At 42.8% G+C, this 20,410-nt stretch overlaps 1 protein-coding gene across 3 annotated transcripts; it reads right to left on the bottom strand.

Annotated features, from left to right (window-relative positions):
- Nucleotides 1–6,671: 6,671 nt before the first annotated feature.
- LOC134578140 (oocyte zinc finger protein XlCOF26-like) lies at nucleotides 6,672–19,129 on the bottom strand. 3 transcript variants are annotated; one of them, XM_063437139.1, is made up of 3 exons: nucleotides 18,956–19,129; nucleotides 10,940–11,041; nucleotides 6,672–7,831 (listed from the first exon to the last, which is right to left on the bottom strand). In XM_063437139.1, the coding sequence occupies exons 2-3, from the start codon at nucleotides 11,013–11,015 to the stop codon at nucleotides 6,849–6,851; spliced, it is 1,059 nt and encodes a 352-aa protein (XP_063293209.1). In that variant the 5' UTR covers nucleotides 11,016–11,041; nucleotides 18,956–19,129; the 3' UTR covers nucleotides 6,672–6,848. The 3 variants fall into 3 exon arrangements, with proteins under 3 accessions (XP_063293209.1, XP_063293207.1, XP_063293208.1); XM_063437137.1 differs by lacking the exon at nucleotides 18,956–19,129 and adding an exon at nucleotides 17,660–17,731; XM_063437138.1 differs by lacking the exon at nucleotides 18,956–19,129 and adding an exon at nucleotides 17,631–17,725.
- Between the last annotated feature and the right edge of the window lie 1,281 nt (nucleotides 19,130–20,410).

Here is a 20,410-nt window from a genome sequence, read left to right as displayed (position 1 = left end):
TAGGCCTGTACAAGAGGTGTTATAGTTACCCCTATGTTCAGTTAAAATCCTGCAGAGATAAAATCAGGAAAAAACAGACATAGGGTGATAACGTACAAACAATTTTAAATTGGGCAAATAAATGTGTAAACTCACATATTTCTGAGCCACTTCAATTAAAGCTGGCTCAGACTAAGAACGTGAAATAGATGATGTGGTGATAGCTTAACATGTATTCAAATAGTTAGATTACTATCTACTTGTGTTTTAATAATATTTGTGTTAATATGTATCAAGTATGTGGCAGTAGGAAACTCCTTATTACAAATACTAAAGACTGATAAGTGAAGGGACCCCCCCTGTGTCATTTATGACGAACACGGAAGTAAACCGAAGGTTACTAAGGACGCTAGGATGCTTGATCTTCGCTACGTCAGAATGAAGGGGGGAGGAGCCTATCACCAGATGGAAGAAACGGCGCGAAAAAGCGCCTATTTAAACTGAGAACGGACTGAAATAGTTTTACACTTTGAAAAAAGCTTCGGCTGAAACGCGTCAGTGTGGGGTGTGGAGAATAAGAAAGCTGAATTTGAATTTAAATTTTTGCTGCTGTTGTCTATATTTATGGAATAAATCTTTTACAAAGACCTTGCATCTTGTTTTTTTGCTAAAAAAAGAGGACGAGTGAGCAGTCAGCAGTCAGCATTTGATTCCAGCTATCACCACATCATCTATTTCACGTTCTTAGTCTGAGCCAGCTTTAATTGAATTGGCTCAGAAATATGTGAGTTTACACATTTATTTGCACAATTTAAAAAATTTTGTACGTTATCACCCTATATCTGTTTTTTCCTGATTTTATCTCTGCAGGATTTTAACTGAACATAGGGGTAACTATAATACTTATTGTACTTTGGGGGTGCTCTCACTACCTTTACCGTTTTATTTTACCTATGTATGTGAGGTGAGTGACCCACATTGGTGATTGTAGCACTCCAATTTTTATTGTTTTCTAACCCCTTAAGACCGCAGGACTTTCTATGCTGTCCTTAATTGGCCGGCTCTAAACGCCGCAGGACGGCATAGAACGTCCTGGGCGGTCTTGCCTCCCATGTGGCCGGCGGCACATGGCCGCTGCAGATCGCGGTCGGTGGGCATGCCTGGCCCCCCAGGCAGCCCCCCTGTGCCTGGGGACCGTGGTCTGCAGCTTCCGATCGCAGTGACAGCCTGTCACTGCGATCGGTATTTACGATGTGTCAGCCGATTTTAAAATCGGCTGACACATGGAGCCGCGGCATTTTCACTCTGCAGATCGCGGTCGGCAGTCCCCCTGCGGTCAGTGACCGCGATCTGCAGAGTATGATCGCAGTGAGAGGCTGTCTCTGCGATCTAAATGCAGAGACAGCCTCTCCCTGCGATCTGATCGCAGTGACAGCCTGTCACTGCGATCAGAGTTACTATGTGTCAGCCTATTGGCTGACCCATAGTAACTGCAGGCAGGATCCCCCTGCAGATTGCAGTGGGGGGCATGCCTGGCCACCCAGGCACTCTCCCTGTGGCCAATTACCGTGATCTGCAGGAGGTGATCACAGTGACAGCCAGTCACTGTGATTACTGATCCTGTGTGTCAGCCAGTGATGTAAAATCACTGGCTGACACTGTCTCTGCCTCTCTCCTCCCCTCTTAACCCCTTAATGTTAGTAATAAAATATATTACAGTTACAAATCAAATATACTTAGATCATTTATATATATAAATTAGGTATTGCAAATGGGGTATGTTCAGTCTTTTTTAGTAGCCACTTAGTCACAAACACTGGCCAAAATTGCATTTTTCACACACAAACAAATTTTTAACGTTAACTTTGGCTAGTGTTTGTGACTAAGTGGCTACTAAAAAAGACTGGACATACCCCATTTGCAATACCTTGGGTTGTCTACTTTTGCAAATGGTATGCCATCATGGGGGTAATTCTCATTCCTGGGCTACCATACAGTCTCAAAGGCAACGTAACCAAACTGGCAAATTTCAATGTGAAAAAACTGAAAAGTGTAACATGCTATATTTGACCCTGTAACTTCCCAAAACACCATAAAACCTGTACATAGGGGGTACTGTTTTACACGTGAGACATCGCTGAATACAAATATGTGTATTTTATTGCAGTAAAAGCAAACAGTATTATGACATTCACAGTTAGAATGTCACATAGAACTAAGAAAATTAAAAAAAATCGTATTTTCTCTCATTTTTTTATATTGTATTCATATTACGTTATGTTCCATACCTAAATATTTGATGTTAAATGAAAGCCCTGTTTCCCCTGAATAAAATGATATATAATAAGTGTGGGTGCATTTAATATGAAAGAGGTAAATTATTGTTGAACAGACATATAGTCAAAATCTGTGGTTTGTTTACATTTATTTTGGTTCACAACTTGTACATTTGGCTGCGGTCTTAAGGGGTTAACCAATATATTTATTCATTTACCCTGTACAAGAGGTGTGCCCTGACTGACTAAGCACCTAATCATAGGCCTGCACAAGAGGTGTATCCTGACTGGCTAATAGAGATACTGTTAGCACCTAATCATAGGCCTGTACAAGAGATGTGCCCTGACTGACTAATAGAGATACCGTAAGCACCTAATCATAGGCCTTCACAAGAGATGTGCCCTGACTGACTAATATAGATACTGTTAGCACCTAATCATAGGCTTGTACAAGAGGTGTACCCTGACTGGCTAATATAGATACTGTTAGCACCTAATCATAGGCCTGTACAAGAGGTGTACCCTGACTGGCTAATAGAGATACTGTTAGCACCTAATCATAGGCCTGTACAAGAGGTGTACCCTGACTGGCTAATAGAGATACTGTTAGCACCTAATCATAGGCCTGTACAAGAGGTGTGCCCTGATTGGCTTATAGAGGCCAGAGGTGTGCCCAGAATCATCCAGGACAATATTTTCTACCTGTCCTCTATTTAGGGGCCTATCTAATAACTACTTGTCAAGTCACACAATGTCCTCCCAATCAGATGCAGCTCTATAATTAGGTTAGTTAGGCAACTGCGTAGTCCAAAACATCTGGAGTGCCGAAGTTTGCCTACGCCTGGCCTAAGGTATCACACTTGCTGGTGCCTTGCCTCACGCCCCTCCTAACGCCTTACGGTCACTGAGTGCATCAACCAGGGGCTCTTATTCAAGTTTTGCCAAAGGTGTCACAAACTCTAGAGCCACCTCTACTCCCAATCACCTGACAGCCCTGCTTTGTCACACCGTGTCGGGAGAACGGTTATAATGTACTGCGCAAGTTGCACTACATTGACGCTACTCTCTTTTCCAATTTCAGACCGCTCGATCTTGGCAATTCCCAAATGTTTTGGTCACTTTAGGTTGGAGCATTATATGGTTGAAGATATAAACAAACACACGACTATTGTTGGTATCCATGCATTTCATTTAAAACATTTACATTTAGTAATGTTTAAGCTTGGTGAATAAAATGTAGTTTTTATATAAAATGAATTTTTTTTTATAATGTTAAAGTGCATGTCATAATGAATGTGATATGCGTATCTACTTAATAAATGTCAATTCATGGACATTGTGGCAGTTTATTTGGGGATAAACATAGAATTGCTTCAAGATTTACATGTGTCAGTAGATTATGTATCAACCACTGGTGGCTCATGTCGGGAATGTTACAATTTGTCCTATAGGGCATTATTATATTTAGTGTTAGAGATAAAATTTGAACTACTTGTGGTTATCAAATGGTTACCCTTAGCACTATGGTCACTTCAGTGATTTGAAGTGGACGTGGTGCCTGGAGTCAGACAGCAAATCGCTGCATACTACCTTCCTCAGTGCCACTCTTGTCCGCCCTGGCATCCCTATAACTTTGGCAAGGGGCAGTGATCTCATCCAAGGAGGATCTGGCTGAAGGAAAACTAGGTATTTGTAATCCTTTATTTGGCATTAGAGAGTAGGCAGACCACCAGAGAAGGGGTCACTACAACCAAAACCAGTGTTTTATGAAAACACTGGATAATGGTGAGAATACCTTTTTAATAATAATAAAAAAAAAATTAATAAAAAACACAACTAACTACAACTATAAATAAATAAAGATTTATTGCAGGGTGGTCAAAAATTCAGAACTGAAATATATAAAAGGATGCAAATGTTGAGAGAGAGAGAGCGCAAGCGAGAGGGTGTCTCTCCAAAACCACAGTTGCCTAGGCAGCCTCAAGGAAAGGAATCCCCATAGGCAAATAAAGGCCTTCACTCTCTGAGGTGTATGTAAACACTTTCTCTAAGCAGGATGTCAGTTTAATGGTGGCACCTGGAGGGAGGAGGACATCTATGTACTTCAATTTTCCTTCTGTTCCTGTTCCTACTTCCATATTAGCAACATCAATTGTGTCCCAGAACGCGTTTCACCACCTCAAGTGGCTTCTTGAATTCTTACCCTGCTGAGGAAGCCACTTGAGGTGGTGAAACGCGTTCTGGGACTTTATATATGGACATTGTTCCTTTTTTATTTGTATATTTTAAAGTGTATTTATTAATTGAACTTTATTTTACTTTGGTTGCCGGTACCATCTATATAAAGAGGGAGTGTAGTCCTGACCTGCACAATACATTACTGCAGAGCCATAGGGACTCTATGTCTGTAAGTATTCATTTGGCTTACAATTTAATAACACTGGTTGTAATGTTATAACTCTATTTTGGACTTCATTCACTTCCCCTGGGACTGGATATTCACTTCCTATAGGGGTGGGTTGTCTAAACGGACCCGAAGTGAGCCACACCCGAGCTAGGTTATATAGATCCTCGTTTGGGAGCGTCCACAACATATTCTGCTTTGATTCCTATTCCTGATATATTTAGTCTGCACTATGTTGTATATTTTTTAGAAACTGGGAATCAAATATCGAATATACACCGGCTGTTATACTTCAGGTTAAATTAGAAATATCCCCAAATCGGATAAGTATTCCTGACATCTTAAAACCTTTCAAATTAGCGCCTCATTTCTTTTCTTGTTTCTACAAAACTCTTAGCTAGTTATTGGATTGTGTAATTATTAAAAGCATACAGACAGCTTTCATTTAGCTCGCTCTCTTTTCTAAGACCCAAATCTCTCAATGTATTTTATACAGAGTTCAGCAGCATATAAAGTTCACTGAGTCGTAATATCTCTACACCATTGTCTGATCCGCAATGTACTGCACTATCATGTTAATATTTATTTCACTGACATCTCTTCTTGCAAATGTTGTGACGGATGTAGCTGAAACCACTTAAAATTGCATACTCAGGTTATGATTTTCAGCAAAATAAACTTGTCAAAATCTGTGATTTTCTTTCCTTTCAAAATGTATCCAATTTGAAGGTTCTTTTTGTGTATCTGTAGGACTATTTTATTTTCACTAATTTTATGGGAAGCTTCCTGGCAGGCCCGAGGTGGTCAGAGGTACCGATAATGACTCCCTAGATGGTGGCTAGGTTTTTACGGCAACACTAAATAAAAGCAAAGTTTTATTGATCATCAGGCTTGTCTGGAAGTCCTAAGGATTTTTATATTTTTATTATTGGTTTCACTCTTTACAACCCAGCTTAAAAATAAAAAAGTCTTATCGGCCATGCACAGACGGAGGCTTTAAAGAGAAAGTAAATCATTTATTGGCCTTAAGCTCCAGCAGTGTTAATTTTGTCGACTAAAATACAACTAAAACGGCATTTTACCCAGGACATACTTGAAAACACAAGAAATCTCAATGTATCCATCCTGGTAAAATATTTTATAAATAAATACATTTTAGTCAAAAGACTATGGCTAAAACTAAATTGAAATTTGCCGCCAAAATTAACACCTCACAGAGGGGCTGGGGAAGGGGCAAAAGAGACAGACCAGGACTTGGGAGAGAAACACCTAGACGGGCTGGGAGGAGTCAATGAGACACAGAGGGCTGGGGAAGGGGTAAAAGAGACAGACCAGGACTTGGGAGAGAAACACCTAGAGGGGCTGGGAGGAGTCAAAGAGACACAGAGGGGCTGGGGAAGGGGCAAAAGAGACAGAGGCTTTAACTAAACCCATGGATTTTAGTCGTGTCAACTAAAACCTACTGGAGATATAGTCAACTAAAATACAACTAAAACTAAAATGGCTTTTTAGTCAAAAGACTTTGACTACAACTGAATAGAAATTTGCCGTCAAAATTAACACTGAGCTCCAGATGCCTTGTTGTGTTGCTTTACCCATTCATTGTCAGAGTTCAATGCAGAAATCCTCCTCTCACCCCAAAATATTTAACGTTGCTTCCATCAAACAACGGTTTTGGTTTTATTTCGGGAATAACATTTACAGCAGACATGGCAATCATATATTCAAACACTTATAAAGTGGCAGACTATACAAATAATAACAGTGCAAAGTTTCTCCATCCACTGAATGGGTATCGGGTCTGCAAGTTGGCACACGCAAGTTGTATGGTGTTAGTACAGAGAGATGACCAAGTTTCTTCCAACACTCCGATGTTCTCAAACCTACACTTGTACCATAATGCGTAATGTTTGGTATCTTTATACAATGGGGAATTGCCAAGGTCATCCTTATAAATGTGCATGTTGCCCATTCCATTACATTATATTTATGAAATGGAAATTAAACTACTGAAATAATGACGCCCTGCAGTTTTGCATTTTCTAAAGTGCCCAAAATAAAAGGTGAAATATTGTTGTCCTATGTATAGCAGCATTACTCATCTTCTCAAAATATCTTGAGTCCTAACATTGTACTGTAGAACAACCTTCCCTCTTGTTCTTTGTGCAGATCATGACCTCGATTTAGAGTCACAGCTCTCCTCTGGCATGCTGGATGTAATGTTCATGGAGCCCACCTTCCTGTGCAAAGTGTACCCCACATTCTATACATGTGTAGTCTACATCCTCTTCTTCCTGTTTCCATGAGCCTCGGTCTTTCCGGTGCGTCTGTAGGTGCCTCCGGTAATTAGAGGCTTGGCTGAAGCTTTTTTCACACAGGCTGCAAGGGAATGGCCTTTTTCCAGCATGGATCTGCCGGTGACGCTGGTAGTTAGAACGCTGGTTAAAGCTCTTGCCACACTGCTGGCATTGAAAGGGTCTCTCACCAGTATGGATACGTAGGTGGCGCTTATAACGGGATGAAAAAAAGAAAGTCTTGCCACAGATCGGGCAAGCATGAGGTTTACGTGAAATGTGAAGGTTTCTGTGCTGTTCAAATGTGCGCTGGGCTCGGAATCTCCGACCACATTCCTGACACTGGTAAGGCTTGGGGTCTTCATGAACCCACTGATGTACCCGCAGTGTCTCTAATTGCGTAAAGGCTTGTGGGCATTTTGTGCATTGGTAGGGTCTTTCTCCGGTGTGAATTCTCATATGTCGGGACAGTTTGGCTGAGCAGTTGAAGGCTTTCCCGCACCATACACAAATACGGTCCTTGCGGTGAGCTTGCTGGTGTCTCCGGAAAGCTGGTTGGCTGGCTAGCTGCTTACCACACTGAGAGCACTGATAGCCACAGTGCCCTGTGTGTTGCTGTTCGTGATGACTATGGAGGGCCAGCAACCAGCAGAATCTGCGTCCACAGTCAGAACAGGAGTAGGGCTTATCACTGCCACCAGTGGCTCCAGCGCGGGCAGCATCACAATCCTTGCAGGTGTAGGAGAGGTCTGCTGCGTGGTTTCTGCGGTGGAGATTATGTGCACGTAGGGTTTGGAATGTCCGTCCGCAGTCTGGGCAAGGAGGCAGTGGAGAGTCTTCAGAAGCCAATTTGTTATCAGTATGCCCCACCGAGGACTCTGCATCAGGGGAAGGGAGATCAGTATCAGAAATATAGAGAGCAAATGAAAAACAGATATACAAAATACTCGAGAATTACCTCCTGAGTGGAAGAAAGTCTGGACAAGCTATTGCACCAGGAAAATGCAGAAAATCTGGATAATTGCACAAGTTGTTGCACCAGTTTACTACACAAAGCGCTGCACCAGTTAACTCTCTGCCGTTCAATTTAATTAATCCAGTAGAGTTATATACACAATTTAGAACAGAATCCAGATCATACTTTGTGGTTTCCCTGGACATGTCATTTGAAAATACTGTTGAGCGGTGCATGAAAAGTGATGCAACATTTAGAATTAGTTTGCTGCAGTAACCCAATCAATTCAATGAAGACAAATTCCCAAGGAACTCAGTTAATAAATATACTTACATTTGTCGGCATTTGAATGCTAGATACTCAGTAAGAGCGTTTTTGATGTGCGGCACACCTTCAACTCTGCACTGCCTGTCTCCATCTCACCACCATTTATAATGAATCCCAACCTGTAGTTTTAGCACCTACCGCAATGCTTGCATCCCAGCACTGCCTGCCACCCCTTACCACCTTGAATCTCAGCACCTACCGCAATGCTTGCATCCCGGCACTACCTGCCACCCCTTACCTCCTTGAATCTCAGCACCTACCGCAATGCTTGCATTCCGGCACTACCTGCCACCCCTTACCTCCTTGAATCTCAGCACCTACCGCAATGCTTGCATCCCGGCACTACCTGCCACCCCTTACCTCCTTGAATCTCAGCACCTACCGCAATGCTTGCATCCCGGCACTACCTGCCACCCCTTACCTCCTTGAATCTCAGCACCTACCGCAATGCTTGCATCCCGGCACTACCTGCCACCCCTTACCTCCTTGAATCTCAGCACCTACCGCAATGCTTGCATCCCGGCACTACCTGCCACCCCTTACCTCCTTGAATCTCAGCACCTACCGCAATGCTTGCATCCCGGCACTACCTGCCACCCCTCACCTCCTTGAATCTCAGCACCTACCGCAATGCTTGCATCCCGGCACTACCTGCCACCCCTTACCTCCTTGAATCTCAGCACCTACCGCAATGCTTGCATCCCGGCACTACCTGCCACCCCTTACCTCCTTGAATCTCAGCACATACCGCAATGCTTGCATCCCGGCACTACCTGCCACCCCTTACCTCCTTGAATCTCAGCACATACCGCAATGCTTGCATCCCGGCACTACCTGCCACCCCTTACCTCCTTGAATCTCAGCACATACCGCAATGCTTGCATCCCGGCACTACCTGCCACCCCTTACCTCCTTGAATCTCAGCACCTACCGCAATGCTTGCATCACGGCACTACCTGCCACCCCTTACCTCCTTGAATCTCAGCACCTACCGCAATGCTTGCATCCCGGCAATGCCTGCCACCCCTTACCACCTTGAATCTCAGCACCTACCGCAATGCTTGCATCCCGGCACTACCTGCCGCCCCTTACCTCCTTGAATCACAGCACCTACCGCAATGCTTGCATCCCGGCACTACCTGCCACCCCTTACCTCCTTGAATCTCAGCACCTACCGCAATGCTTGCATCCCGGCACTACCTGCCACCCAGGGCTCGAGTCCTGCAGGAACGCGTGGGAACGGCGTTCCTGCACTTTTTTTAGTGCAGGAACGCCGTTCCCGTTTATGGTCCTGCAGGCACTCAGGGGGCGGCAAAAAATGCCGCCCCCAAATGTCCCCGTGTTCCCCCTGTCATGGGGGGCCCAAGAGGTGGCCTAATGGCCACCTGATGGACCTCCCCGGCCGGCTGTTGTCTCTCTGTGTCAGACGCGGCAAGGGAGCTGTGTTCTCTCTGCTCCCTCTCGCCGCGCCGTTTGCTGATGCTGGGAGCCGGAATATGACGTCATTTCCGGCTCCCGGCATCAGCAGACAGCCCGCGCGGCGAGAGGGAGCAGAGAGGACACAGCTCCCTCGCCGCGTCTGACAGAGAGAGACAAGAGCCGGCCGCACTGAAGCCCCACTGGACCCCAGGGACAGGTCCACGCCAGCTCTCCAGGTAGGGAGGCTGGGTGGACATTTTAAAATTAAAAAAAAAAAAATACAAATAATTTTTGTGTGTGTGTGTCTGTGAGTGTATGTGTGTGTGTCTGTGAGTGTGTATGTGTGTATGTGTCTGGGAGTGTGTGTGTCTGAGTGTATGCGTGTGCGTCTGTGGGTGTGCGTGTGCGTCTGTGGGTGTGCGTGTGCGTCTGTGGGAGTGCGTGTGCGTCTGTGGGAGTGCGTGTGCGTCTGTGGGAGTGCGTGTGCGTCTGTGGGAGTGCGTGTGCGTCTGTGGGAGTGCGTGTGCGTCTGTGGGAGTGCGTGTGCGTCTGTGGGAGTGCGTGTGCGTCTGTGGGAGTGCGTGTGCGTCTGTGGGAGTGCGTGTGCGTCTGTGGGAGTGCGTGTGCGTCTGTGGGAGTGCGTGTGCGTCTGTGGGAGTGCGTGTGCGTCTGTGGGAGTGCGTGTGCGTCTGGGAGTGCGTGTGCGTCTGGGAGTGCGTGTGCGTCTGGGAGTGCGTGTGCGTCTGGGAGTGCGTGTGCGTCTGGGAGTGCGTGTGCGTCTGGGAGTGCGTGTGCGTCTGGGAGTGCGTGTGCGTCTGGGAGTGCGTGTGCGTCTGGGAGTGCGTGTGCGTCTGGGAGTGCGTGTGCGTCTGGGAGTGCGTGTGCGTCTGGGAGTGCGTGTGCGTCTGGGAGTGCGTGTGTACATGTTTATATATGCATGCAAGTTTTGTTTTTTTCTGGTGGTGGGGTGAGGGTGGAACTCGAGTGAGTTCCCACACTTTATTCCCCAGGACTTGACCCCTGCTGCCACCCCTTACCTCCTTGAATCTCAGCACCTACCGCAATGCTTGCATCCCGGCACTGCCTGCCACCCTTTACCTCCTTGAATCTCAGCACCTACTCAATGCTTCCCCGCTGTGCTCTACAACACTGATCACCCTGAAAATAAATATCCTTTCAAACTCTTTATGAAATGTCTCTTTCATCATTCCACAATTCACCCTGTTCAGTTTTACATAGTATTAAACACACACACACATAATATATATATATATTATAATCTCACCTGGAGTTGTGTCAACATCTTTATCAGAGTTCTCCTCCCAGTGTACTTCTGGTAAGTCTTCTGTTGAAATTGACATCTTTGGTGATGACAGCAGGTAGGACCCTAGGAAAGCACAATAGTCTCTTATATAAAAGAGTTACATAGGCATTTAATCACTTGCAACATGCTGGGAACAGTCACTTCCCAGGATTATTAATATGGAAAATAAAATTAAATGTAAAAATACAGAGTTGTATTTAGCTCATCAACCTATTGTTCCTGTAACATTTTGTAACTGTTTAATTTCTTTTTAAATTTCCCCCTTTATAATATTTTAAAGCATTGCGGAATAAATTGGCGCGATATAAATACCAATAACAATAATAAAATAAAAGTGCATTAGGTGTGCGGTGTGTCCCTTTAAGAGTTTCTCCGGTTGCTTGAGAATTTGAATCAGGTTTTCAATTCACTACAATTTGCTATTTCGCGACTAAATCCCTAAATGTGACTTTAGTACATCAACAGGTCTATTAACATAGTTATGTAGAAACACCATATTTGATTTTAGCATAAGTTAATTAGCATAATTATCTTCCTCAGTCAAAGAATCAGAGCTAAGAATCGAAAGTCTATATAAGGGATCTCATTAAAAAACAATTCACATCTCTTCCATATTTATGGATAGATATTAAATCTATAATTGGCAATGGTATGTTAATTATTTTTCTGATGAACATACTTTAATCTCCAATTACATTGCATTATGAGTTTGTAATCTTTGCAATTTTTCATACATTGCACCTAACATGTGGGTCGTTGGAGTGCCAAAACAAACACCCCCACCAATGCAGCTTGCTCTCAAAATTGGCAATAGAATAAAAGTTAGATTTTGTCATTACACTGAGATGTGCTTGGTGTACGCAAATGGGTATAGTACCCTAGGACCAAGGCAGCACAACGTCTTGAGCCAGCCCTGCCTGTAGCGACCATTTTGCACTTTGTTTGGTTTTATCTACAAATGCCATTTTAGCTTTACCTTCATTAGAAATCATAGCAGAATGTATCAATAATACTGTATGGTATATCAAGTGATACAATGCCTTGTTTCTGACTGGTGCAATATAAAAATAATTATCCTCTACCACAGAGTTGTCCTACAATGGATGCCGCAGTGTTTCAATTCTAAAGTAAAAAAAACAGAATTCTGGGAAAATAGAAATCATTAATAACTAGCATATCAGTGTTTTTATTTTCTGGGAGGGGATCTGAGGGAATATGGAGATTTTAGTTAAAGGGACACTCAAAGCACGTCATCTCACTGAAACAGTTCCAGCTCTTGCAGTCCCCTGGTTTCGTCCCTCCATTCAGTGTTAAACCGTTTTCAAACAGTAATACTGAATGAGGATCCTGAGCGCTAATAGCCCAGATTTACACCCCTTCCTTAACCAAATTGAACCAGCAACAGGTAGCTTTGATAGGCCGAGGTGGTCAACCAACCATTGTTGTTCATAGCTGCTCGGGTTGATGTGGAAGGTTTAGTCTGAGTAGCACAGAAGGGCCAGGCTGTGGGCAAGAGAGGAACCTCATTCAATGTTTAAATGGTTTGAAGATGGTTTAAAACGGAATGGACAGACAGTACTATAACCACTTCATTGATATAAAAAAGTAGTTATGGTCCCTAGAGTGTACCTTTAAAAATCACCAGTCAACTAAATACCCTTTGTTCATGTTATTTGAGAACAATCACACCAAATTAAAAATTGTGATATTCTTGTATGGAAATATATATAATTAACATTAAATCCAACAATGTCTATTGGAACCATTTTCACCCCTGTTCTCGCTCTACAATGACTTTCATCCATTTAGCAATTTCATTTCCTCTAATCATTGAAGCCTTCGAGGATTAATTCTGTTTCTGCTATAGCATTTCACTCAAAACCCTTTCTAATACAGCTCTGCTCTGGCAGAAGGCTGTGATAGCTGGCCTTAATTTAGACAGCACACTATTATATTCTCTTTACAATGTTGTATCAGGCAATAGGGATGGCTATCCAAGCGAAAGGTTGGGTTTTACTTAAAGCAGGGATCCGGTCTCTTTCGTTCCAAAATTTTAATTGTATTTTGGAACAGTTTAAATTGCTCAGTGAAAGCTAACTCGAAGGATAGAGTCTATTAACCTGCTTCATCGCTCGTCTGAATCTATCACTTTCACAAATGTAAATATTTCTGATGGGTCTACAGACCATGGAGAAGACAAAGAGAGACGAAAAGAGAAAGAAAAGGCGAGAGAAAAGGATTTAACGTTGTTTCACAATAATGGAAAAACCATAACTTAATTCAAAATGTGCTAATGTCATCTCATCCATGTAATTCCAACAAATGACTCACCTGTACAGGGGAACTCTTCTGTCTATACAGGTAAGGGTTAGATCTCTGTCCTCTCAGCTCTCACCATTCAGCTATGCAATACCAGTGGAGCACCAAGAGACTCACGTAACACGGCAGCATGCGTTGCGATGGTGTCTCGGACGCTGCTTGCTCTCATGTCGCCTCAAATTGATTTGACTTTATTCTGTAACCAATGACCAGGCTAAGCCATGAACGCTCATTGCCTTTTGTGGTTTTAGTAGCCCATAAGTGTACTTAAACATGGCCGGACTGGGAAAGAAATATGGCCCGGGCATTTTTTGAGTCACAGCGGCCCACTGAGAAGGGCAATGACAAGCATGCCCCCTCTGAAAGTGACCATATTGGTTCAATGCTCTTGGAGGGTGCAGTGTGTGTGAGGAGTGCAGTGTGTGTGTGTGAGGGGTGCAGTGTGTGTGTGTCTGTGTGAAGGGTGCAGTGTGTGAGGAGTTCAGTGTGTGTGCGCGTGTGTTTGGTGTGCAGTGGGGGAAGAGGAGCGCAGTGTATGTGTGAGGGGTGCACGGTGTGTGAAGGCTGCCGTGTGTGTGGTGCTGTGAGGAGTTCAGTGTGTGAAGGGTGTAGTTAGTGTGTGTGTGTGTGGTGTGCAGTGGGGGGGAAGAGGAGTGCCGTTTGTTTGTGTGTGTGTGTGTGTGTGTGAGGTGTGCATGTGTGAGGGGTGCAGTGTGTGCGTCTGTGTAAAGGGTGCAGTGTGTCAGGAGTGAAGGGTGTAGTTAGTGTGTGTGTGTGTGTGCGCTTGATGTGCAGTGAGGGGGAAGATGAAATAAATGTTTTTCCTATATATTTAAAAATAAACTACACTTTATATCCCCCTTCCCTTCTTACCTTTGGCTGGAGGGGAATCCCTTGAATCCCTGGTGGTCGTAGTGGCGAGTTCACTGTTGCGAGATTTGAGCGTTGCCACGGTAACCACGGTAACCACAGCAACGATCCAACCTCGCAAGAGGAACCCAGGGCTGTACTCAAGCATATCTTGTTTTGGCTTTTGACTTTTAGTATTGACTATGCCATTTTTTGTACCCCGATCTTGGCAAGTTTTTTATTTTTTGGTAATGTTGAGGATAATTGGAACCCTGACACCTGTTGGTATTAAACCATTCTTCTCTCCTGTAACTCTGTCATCTTGACTAAATAGAACGAATATGTTGGAGCCTGGTCACGGTAAGGACCACTAGCACAGTTCTCTGTTCTTACATTTCAACTTCTTCTAGTCTGTTTATGGTTTGACCTACGTCTTACACTCCTTACAGAGTCTCCACTACCCATGAGATAGTGACCAGCTAACATTCAACAGAATAGATGTCTGTTTCATTCATACAATATTAAATAATTTTACAAAACTCCCATTTAGCACTTCAAACAAATACAAATATAATATAAAAATGTGTGTTTTCTTTGAGAGTACATCTACCAAACAATGTTGGAGTGTTCCTGTAAAGGATATGCTAGCAGGAAGCAATACTGATGGTGCTACAAAAGCCTTGATCACCAGGTTTGAGAATTGCGGACTCAAAAAGCAGTTGTTTGGAAAGGATATTCAGAACAAAGAAAAAGAAAATAGTATGTACAGGTATGAATATACTCGTATATAAAAATAAAATTATACACTAAAATGGTCAGGTCTTCTACGGGAGTAACAGTGTTTGTCTTAAATGACCACTGGAACCAAAGGAAAAAATCTCCAGCATGGCCAACGATGTGGATCTTAGAATGTAAAAATCATTATTCGACTTACCAATTACAGTTTTTTTTTTTTTAAACTGGACTCATGCCATTGTTAATGGTGTGTTCCTCATTCTTTACACATGTAAGTTAGTCATGCCTTAAATTATTTCAGAGAGGTTCATTTCTCTTAATCAAATGCTCCAATTCTGCCATTTTCAACCATGCAGTCAATGTATTTAAAGTGGGTCTGTCAGTGATATAATTCTTCTAATTCTGGTGGGGTTTTCCTCCTCTAATATATCCAATTTATATGTTATTAAGTCCCCAAAATTCTGTCAATGTTCAAAAGTTTTAGTCTGTTTGCATTTCAGTCTGTTTGGATGCAACTGAAATTTAGAACCAATTTATGGAAAAACACCAATCAAATGCTCAGTTAAACTATCACCGTCTGGAGACTTTGCATAATTTGTAAAGATCCCCCATGGCAGAGATTTCCAAACGCTTCGTGTTGGTGACGCTTTTCAGACATATTATTTCTCGAAATGGCGGTGATCGAGACAATGTTCTATTTCTTCAGAAGTGACGTGGAATCAGCGATTTCAACCAGATTCTGCATACAGCGCATGCGCAATATACATGCATGATCCCTTGACTGTCTCTCTAACACTCTGGCCCCTGTGCCCTTCTTCTATCGCCCCCTCCCCACCTCCCTTCCTGTGTCCTTATGTCCCCCTCTCCCCTCCTGTGCCCTTCTTCTGTCCTTCCCCTCCCCTCCTGTGCCCTTCTTCTGTCCTCCCCCTCCCCTCCTGTGCCTAACTTCTGTCCTTCCCCTCCCCTCTTGTGCCTAACTTCTGTCCTTCCCCTCCCGTGCCCTTATCCAGCCTCTCCCTCCCCTCCTGTGCCCTTATCCGGCCTCCCCATCCTGTGCCCTTCTGTCCTCCCCCTCCCCTCCTGTGCCCGACTTCTGTCTTCCCCCCCTCCCCTCCTGTGCCCTTCTGTCCTCCCCCTCCCCTCCTGTGCCCGACTTCTGTCTTCCCCCCCTCCCCTCCTGTGCCCTTCTTAAGTATCCCCCTTCTGTGCCCGACTTCTGTCCTCCCCCCTCCCCTCCTGTGCCCTTCTTAAGTCCCCCCCTTCTGTGCCCGACTTTTGTGCTCCCCCTCTCCTCCTGTGCCCTTCTTAAGTCCCCCCCTTCTGTGCCCGACTTCTGTCCTCCCCCCTCCCCTCCTGTGCCCTTCTTAAGTACCCCCCCTCCTGTGCCCTTCTTTTGTTCCTCCTCCTGTGCCTGCTCAGCCTCACTAAACTTCATGTAGCGTGGCCGAGCAGCAGACCGCAGTAGAGAAGCTACAGTGAGTCAAAGTGCATGCTGGGAACATTCAATGATCGCGTTCTGTCTCACTAGAGTGCGCTGGACCACAAATGAGGGATTACACACGCAGGAGTTGCAAACCTCACAATTCCTGCCTCAGCACCAATCCATGGAAGGGCTAAAATATATATATATATATATTTTTTTTTTTTTAATGCATGACCTGGTGCCTGGTGATTTAATTTTCAGATCCCTGATATGTGTCCTGGGTTTGAAATTGTAATTTATCTACTACTCTCCAGGACTTTAAATATATTCACCATTGCAAGCCACAATATACATTTCTACTCACCAGAGCGAAATCTTTACTCACAATGGCTAGTGTCGAGTGTAAATTAAACATACAGAATTCATCACACGCACTAAACACCAGCTTCAAAATTCTAGAAAATGTAATCGGTTTTCCTAACACCTGACTTATGGCAAAAATAATAGGGGTTTAGTTAAAGTATATGATCATATATTGCATAAACCTCCCACAACGTCAATGTACCCCAATCTTGGCAAATCTTACTATAGCAACCGAATGCCTACTTTTATGAGATTAATCCACTTACTTGGGAAATCCTTTCTCCTGGGACCCTCTGCAGTGCAAGGTTAAATAGGGCTATTTGAATGAGGCACTTGTGACAGGGACGTGTAGAAAACCGGGGAGTTGGTCTGGACTCCCAAATAGATTTACATATATCAACCATTATATATTTAAATTTACTAATCACCACAATCTCAAATATCCATAGATCTCCCTCTAATCACCCAGATTACTACAATGTTTTTGGGGTTACCCCCTAATGATCTTCATTTAAATAAATATTGTTCCTCCCATTTATCTCCATCACCCCCACATCATTATAATAATAATATATAATAACAACCCCCAAACCATCATACTAACTGAAGGAAGCCCCTTAATTATCCACATTACACAGAAATATTTTGAATTACAACCTCCACTACATTTTGGGGTGTCCTCCAGTCCCCCCATAATTTATTCAGGGGGGGGGGGGCATTCTCCATTGCTCCCCATGGATCTCATGTTTTTTTTAAGTCACCCCATTAGTCACCAAATATGTATTTAGGAAGACCCCCTTATCTCCTGCATTAGGAGGGAATTTTAACCCCTCTCATTTTATACAATATATACATATAGAGAGAGAGGGGGGAGTTTAAATGCAAAGCATGTTATAAACCAGGGTCACCCTCTGCCTTGACAACATCCACTTAAATGTCAATTCCCACGCCATGACGTCACACCTTTCTTGATCACGTGATGTCCCTCTCACCTGGTCCCTGCAGGCAGCCGAGGGTCAGAGGTCAGGGCCTCAGCGCCGTTTCCATCACAACCAAGGCAGACAAATAAAGCTGCACTAGCAGGGAGGAGGAGCTGCGCGCCGGCGCTGTGACGTCAAGGTCTGGCAGACGGGAAGGCGGGCGGGTCATGTGACCATCCTGAGACGGCGGCCATCTTGTGTGTGGAATGGTTGAATTCCCCCCTCTAACTATGCATGGCATGCTCTGTAATACATAGACATAGAATACTGTAATACTGATCGGAATACAGAACATTCTTAGTATTACGAGAAAAGCCATGGTATCCCTGGCTAATTCAGACAAACATGGTATTCTATTCACCTGTTATACACAATCAGAATGTTTAATAAACTGTGTTTTTATTTTTATCAATCTATAAATCTCTATGGCTCTCAGTCATAAAACTTACTGTTTGTCTGTGTGTCCAATATCGGTCTGCCTGTCTATATCTATCTACCCATCTATTCTAATCTATCCATATTTATCTAATTATCTATCTGTCTGTCTATCTATATATCTAGCTAGCTATCTACTCACTCTATCTAATCTATCCATCTATCTATTGATCTATTCATCAATCAATCTATCCATCCATCCATCTATCCACCTACCTATCAGCTGTCATATCTATCTATTATGAATTATAAAGCTCCAACCAAATTCACAGCGCTGTATAATAGGCAGACAAAAATTAAGTCGCAACACGCAATGTTAGATGTGCAGGAACAGAATTAAATTGACCTCTAATACACAATCAGATTATTTATTAAACTGTAACAATCAGATATTATCAGTCAGTCATATGTCTGACTGTCTATTTATCTAATAACAGTCAGTCTATCTACCTACCTACCTATCTATCCATCAATCCACTGTCCTATTCATCTACATCTATCTATCTATCTATCTATCTATCTATCTATCTATCTATCTGGCACATATGCTAATAAGGATAAACATTTTTCGGAGGGGTTAGGCGCACAGTTTTGTATTTTAGCTTATTTATCAGAATTAGGGCTATAGATTGCACCGGTTTGTCTCAGAGGATATAAAACCAATAACATAATATCACTGTTTATTACAGCAGAGCTTTTAAAATAATACAAGAAAATTGAAGCAATTATTCCCATCCCCTTTCCATGAAATGTAATGGGATAAATCTCAATATGTACACATTTAAAGCCGCGGAAAAAGACAACAGTTTGACAATGTATCTTAGTTCCTGCAGTTATATTATGAAAGAAGAGAAGATGATTTCTCTAGAGTACCTTTAACACATCTCTTAGGACTGTGCAGCAAGTAAGTATAACAGGCAGTGAGTCCAAGTTCATTATTTTCTTATGAGCATAACACGAAAATAGTATATCTGCAAGGATAAAGACACAGTTTAACATAAAAATAAGAATAACAGCAGCCAGGCGTGATTGTATTTTGTTTGTATTGATAATGACTAGTTGTTATCACAAATCCATTGCATCTAGGACATTAGCTATCACCGAATATATAAACGATGAAAGGTTTTTTTTATTTGCAAAATGTGAATAAATCAATAAAAATAATGTGGAGTATTGAGAGAATATACAAGGCCAGGAGGATTGCCACCATTTATTTTCTAGACAGATTGCATCATATCCCCTAGATCTAGATTGTAAGATCATTTTAGCAGGGTTATCGTCAACCTATTGTTCCGGTAACCTTTTGTAATTGTATTGTTTAATATCCCTGTTTATAAAATTTGAAAGCACTGCATAATACGTTGGTGCTATATAAATGCCAATAATAATCATAATAATTTTGGACTACTAATAAAATTCAATGTATCTACAAGAACATTTTTGATAAAATTGTGTCCTGCTGATTTATATCAATTACTGTACAGTTCCATGGAAGCCACTAACCCGTTTAGATGTATCATGTCATTCGGTTTTATCTTTAGCATAATACAATAATTTATGATAATCTGGCTTTCCAAAATTTGCCCCATTTTTAATGGTAAAAATTTAATAACAACAATCAAGTTACAAAGCTGTGTAAAGAGCTTGCAGGACAGAAGCCACTGTAAGCACTATAACCACTAAAGCCCTGTGTAGTGGTTATGGTGCTAGGCTATGGGTGCCAATCCTGGTCCTGTGTCAGACAAAGAACACACACCCCTTCTGTAAACTGTGGCCTGCCCCATTGCTTACTGTATTGCTTATGTTGAATTTATACTTCTACATTAGTAATATCAATTTCATCCATGTTTGGATGACAGTGATAGGCCAATTGCCAGTTACTAGCATTAAAAGCACCACTTCAATGGGGTGTACTGGTTAAATAGCCCCTTAAAATAGGAAAAAAGGTCCTTTAGATAAAGTAGACTAAAATGACAAATAATATAAGCAGCAAATCTGACGTTGCTTCTTAGACATGGTATAATCTGTCCGATTGGCTCTAATTTCATGGCTACATGCAGATCTAATATCCTTGATAGCTTGTATCAAAAGCCCATCATGATCTCTGAGAAACAGCCAGAACACGGTGTTCGGGAACTTTGTGTTTAATCTGTAGCCTCTTCCTGAACCTTGCACTCCAAGATATCATTTTCCATGACTCCCGTTATTCTTTAGCTTGTTTACAGTACCATTTTTTATGTATCCGTCAAGTCAAGTCCTGTCTGGTTTCAGTGAGTTTGCCTTGCTGAGTTCATCCTACTTTTCTGGGTTGCATGATGTTATGTAGGT

The sequence above is a fragment of the Pelobates fuscus genome, chromosome 11, assembly GCF_036172605.1.
Source record: "Pelobates fuscus isolate aPelFus1 chromosome 11, aPelFus1.pri, whole genome shotgun sequence".
In the NCBI taxonomy this organism is placed as follows: domain Eukaryota; kingdom Metazoa; phylum Chordata; class Amphibia; order Anura; family Pelobatidae; genus Pelobates; species Pelobates fuscus.
The sequence above is the reverse complement of the archived record's forward strand: the minus strand, read 5'-3'. Positions and strand labels throughout refer to the sequence as shown.

Bases quoted from the DNA above. Each gene is read 5' to 3' on its own strand.
- LOC134578140 (XM_063437139.1), bottom strand. From the start codon at position 11,015: ATGTCAATTTCAACAGAAGACTTACCAGAAGTACACTGGGAGGAGAAC. The intron at 7,832-10,939 runs GTGAGATTATAA...CCCCTGATGCAG, and splicing joins AGATGTTGACACAACTCCAG to AGTCCTCGGTGGGGCATACT.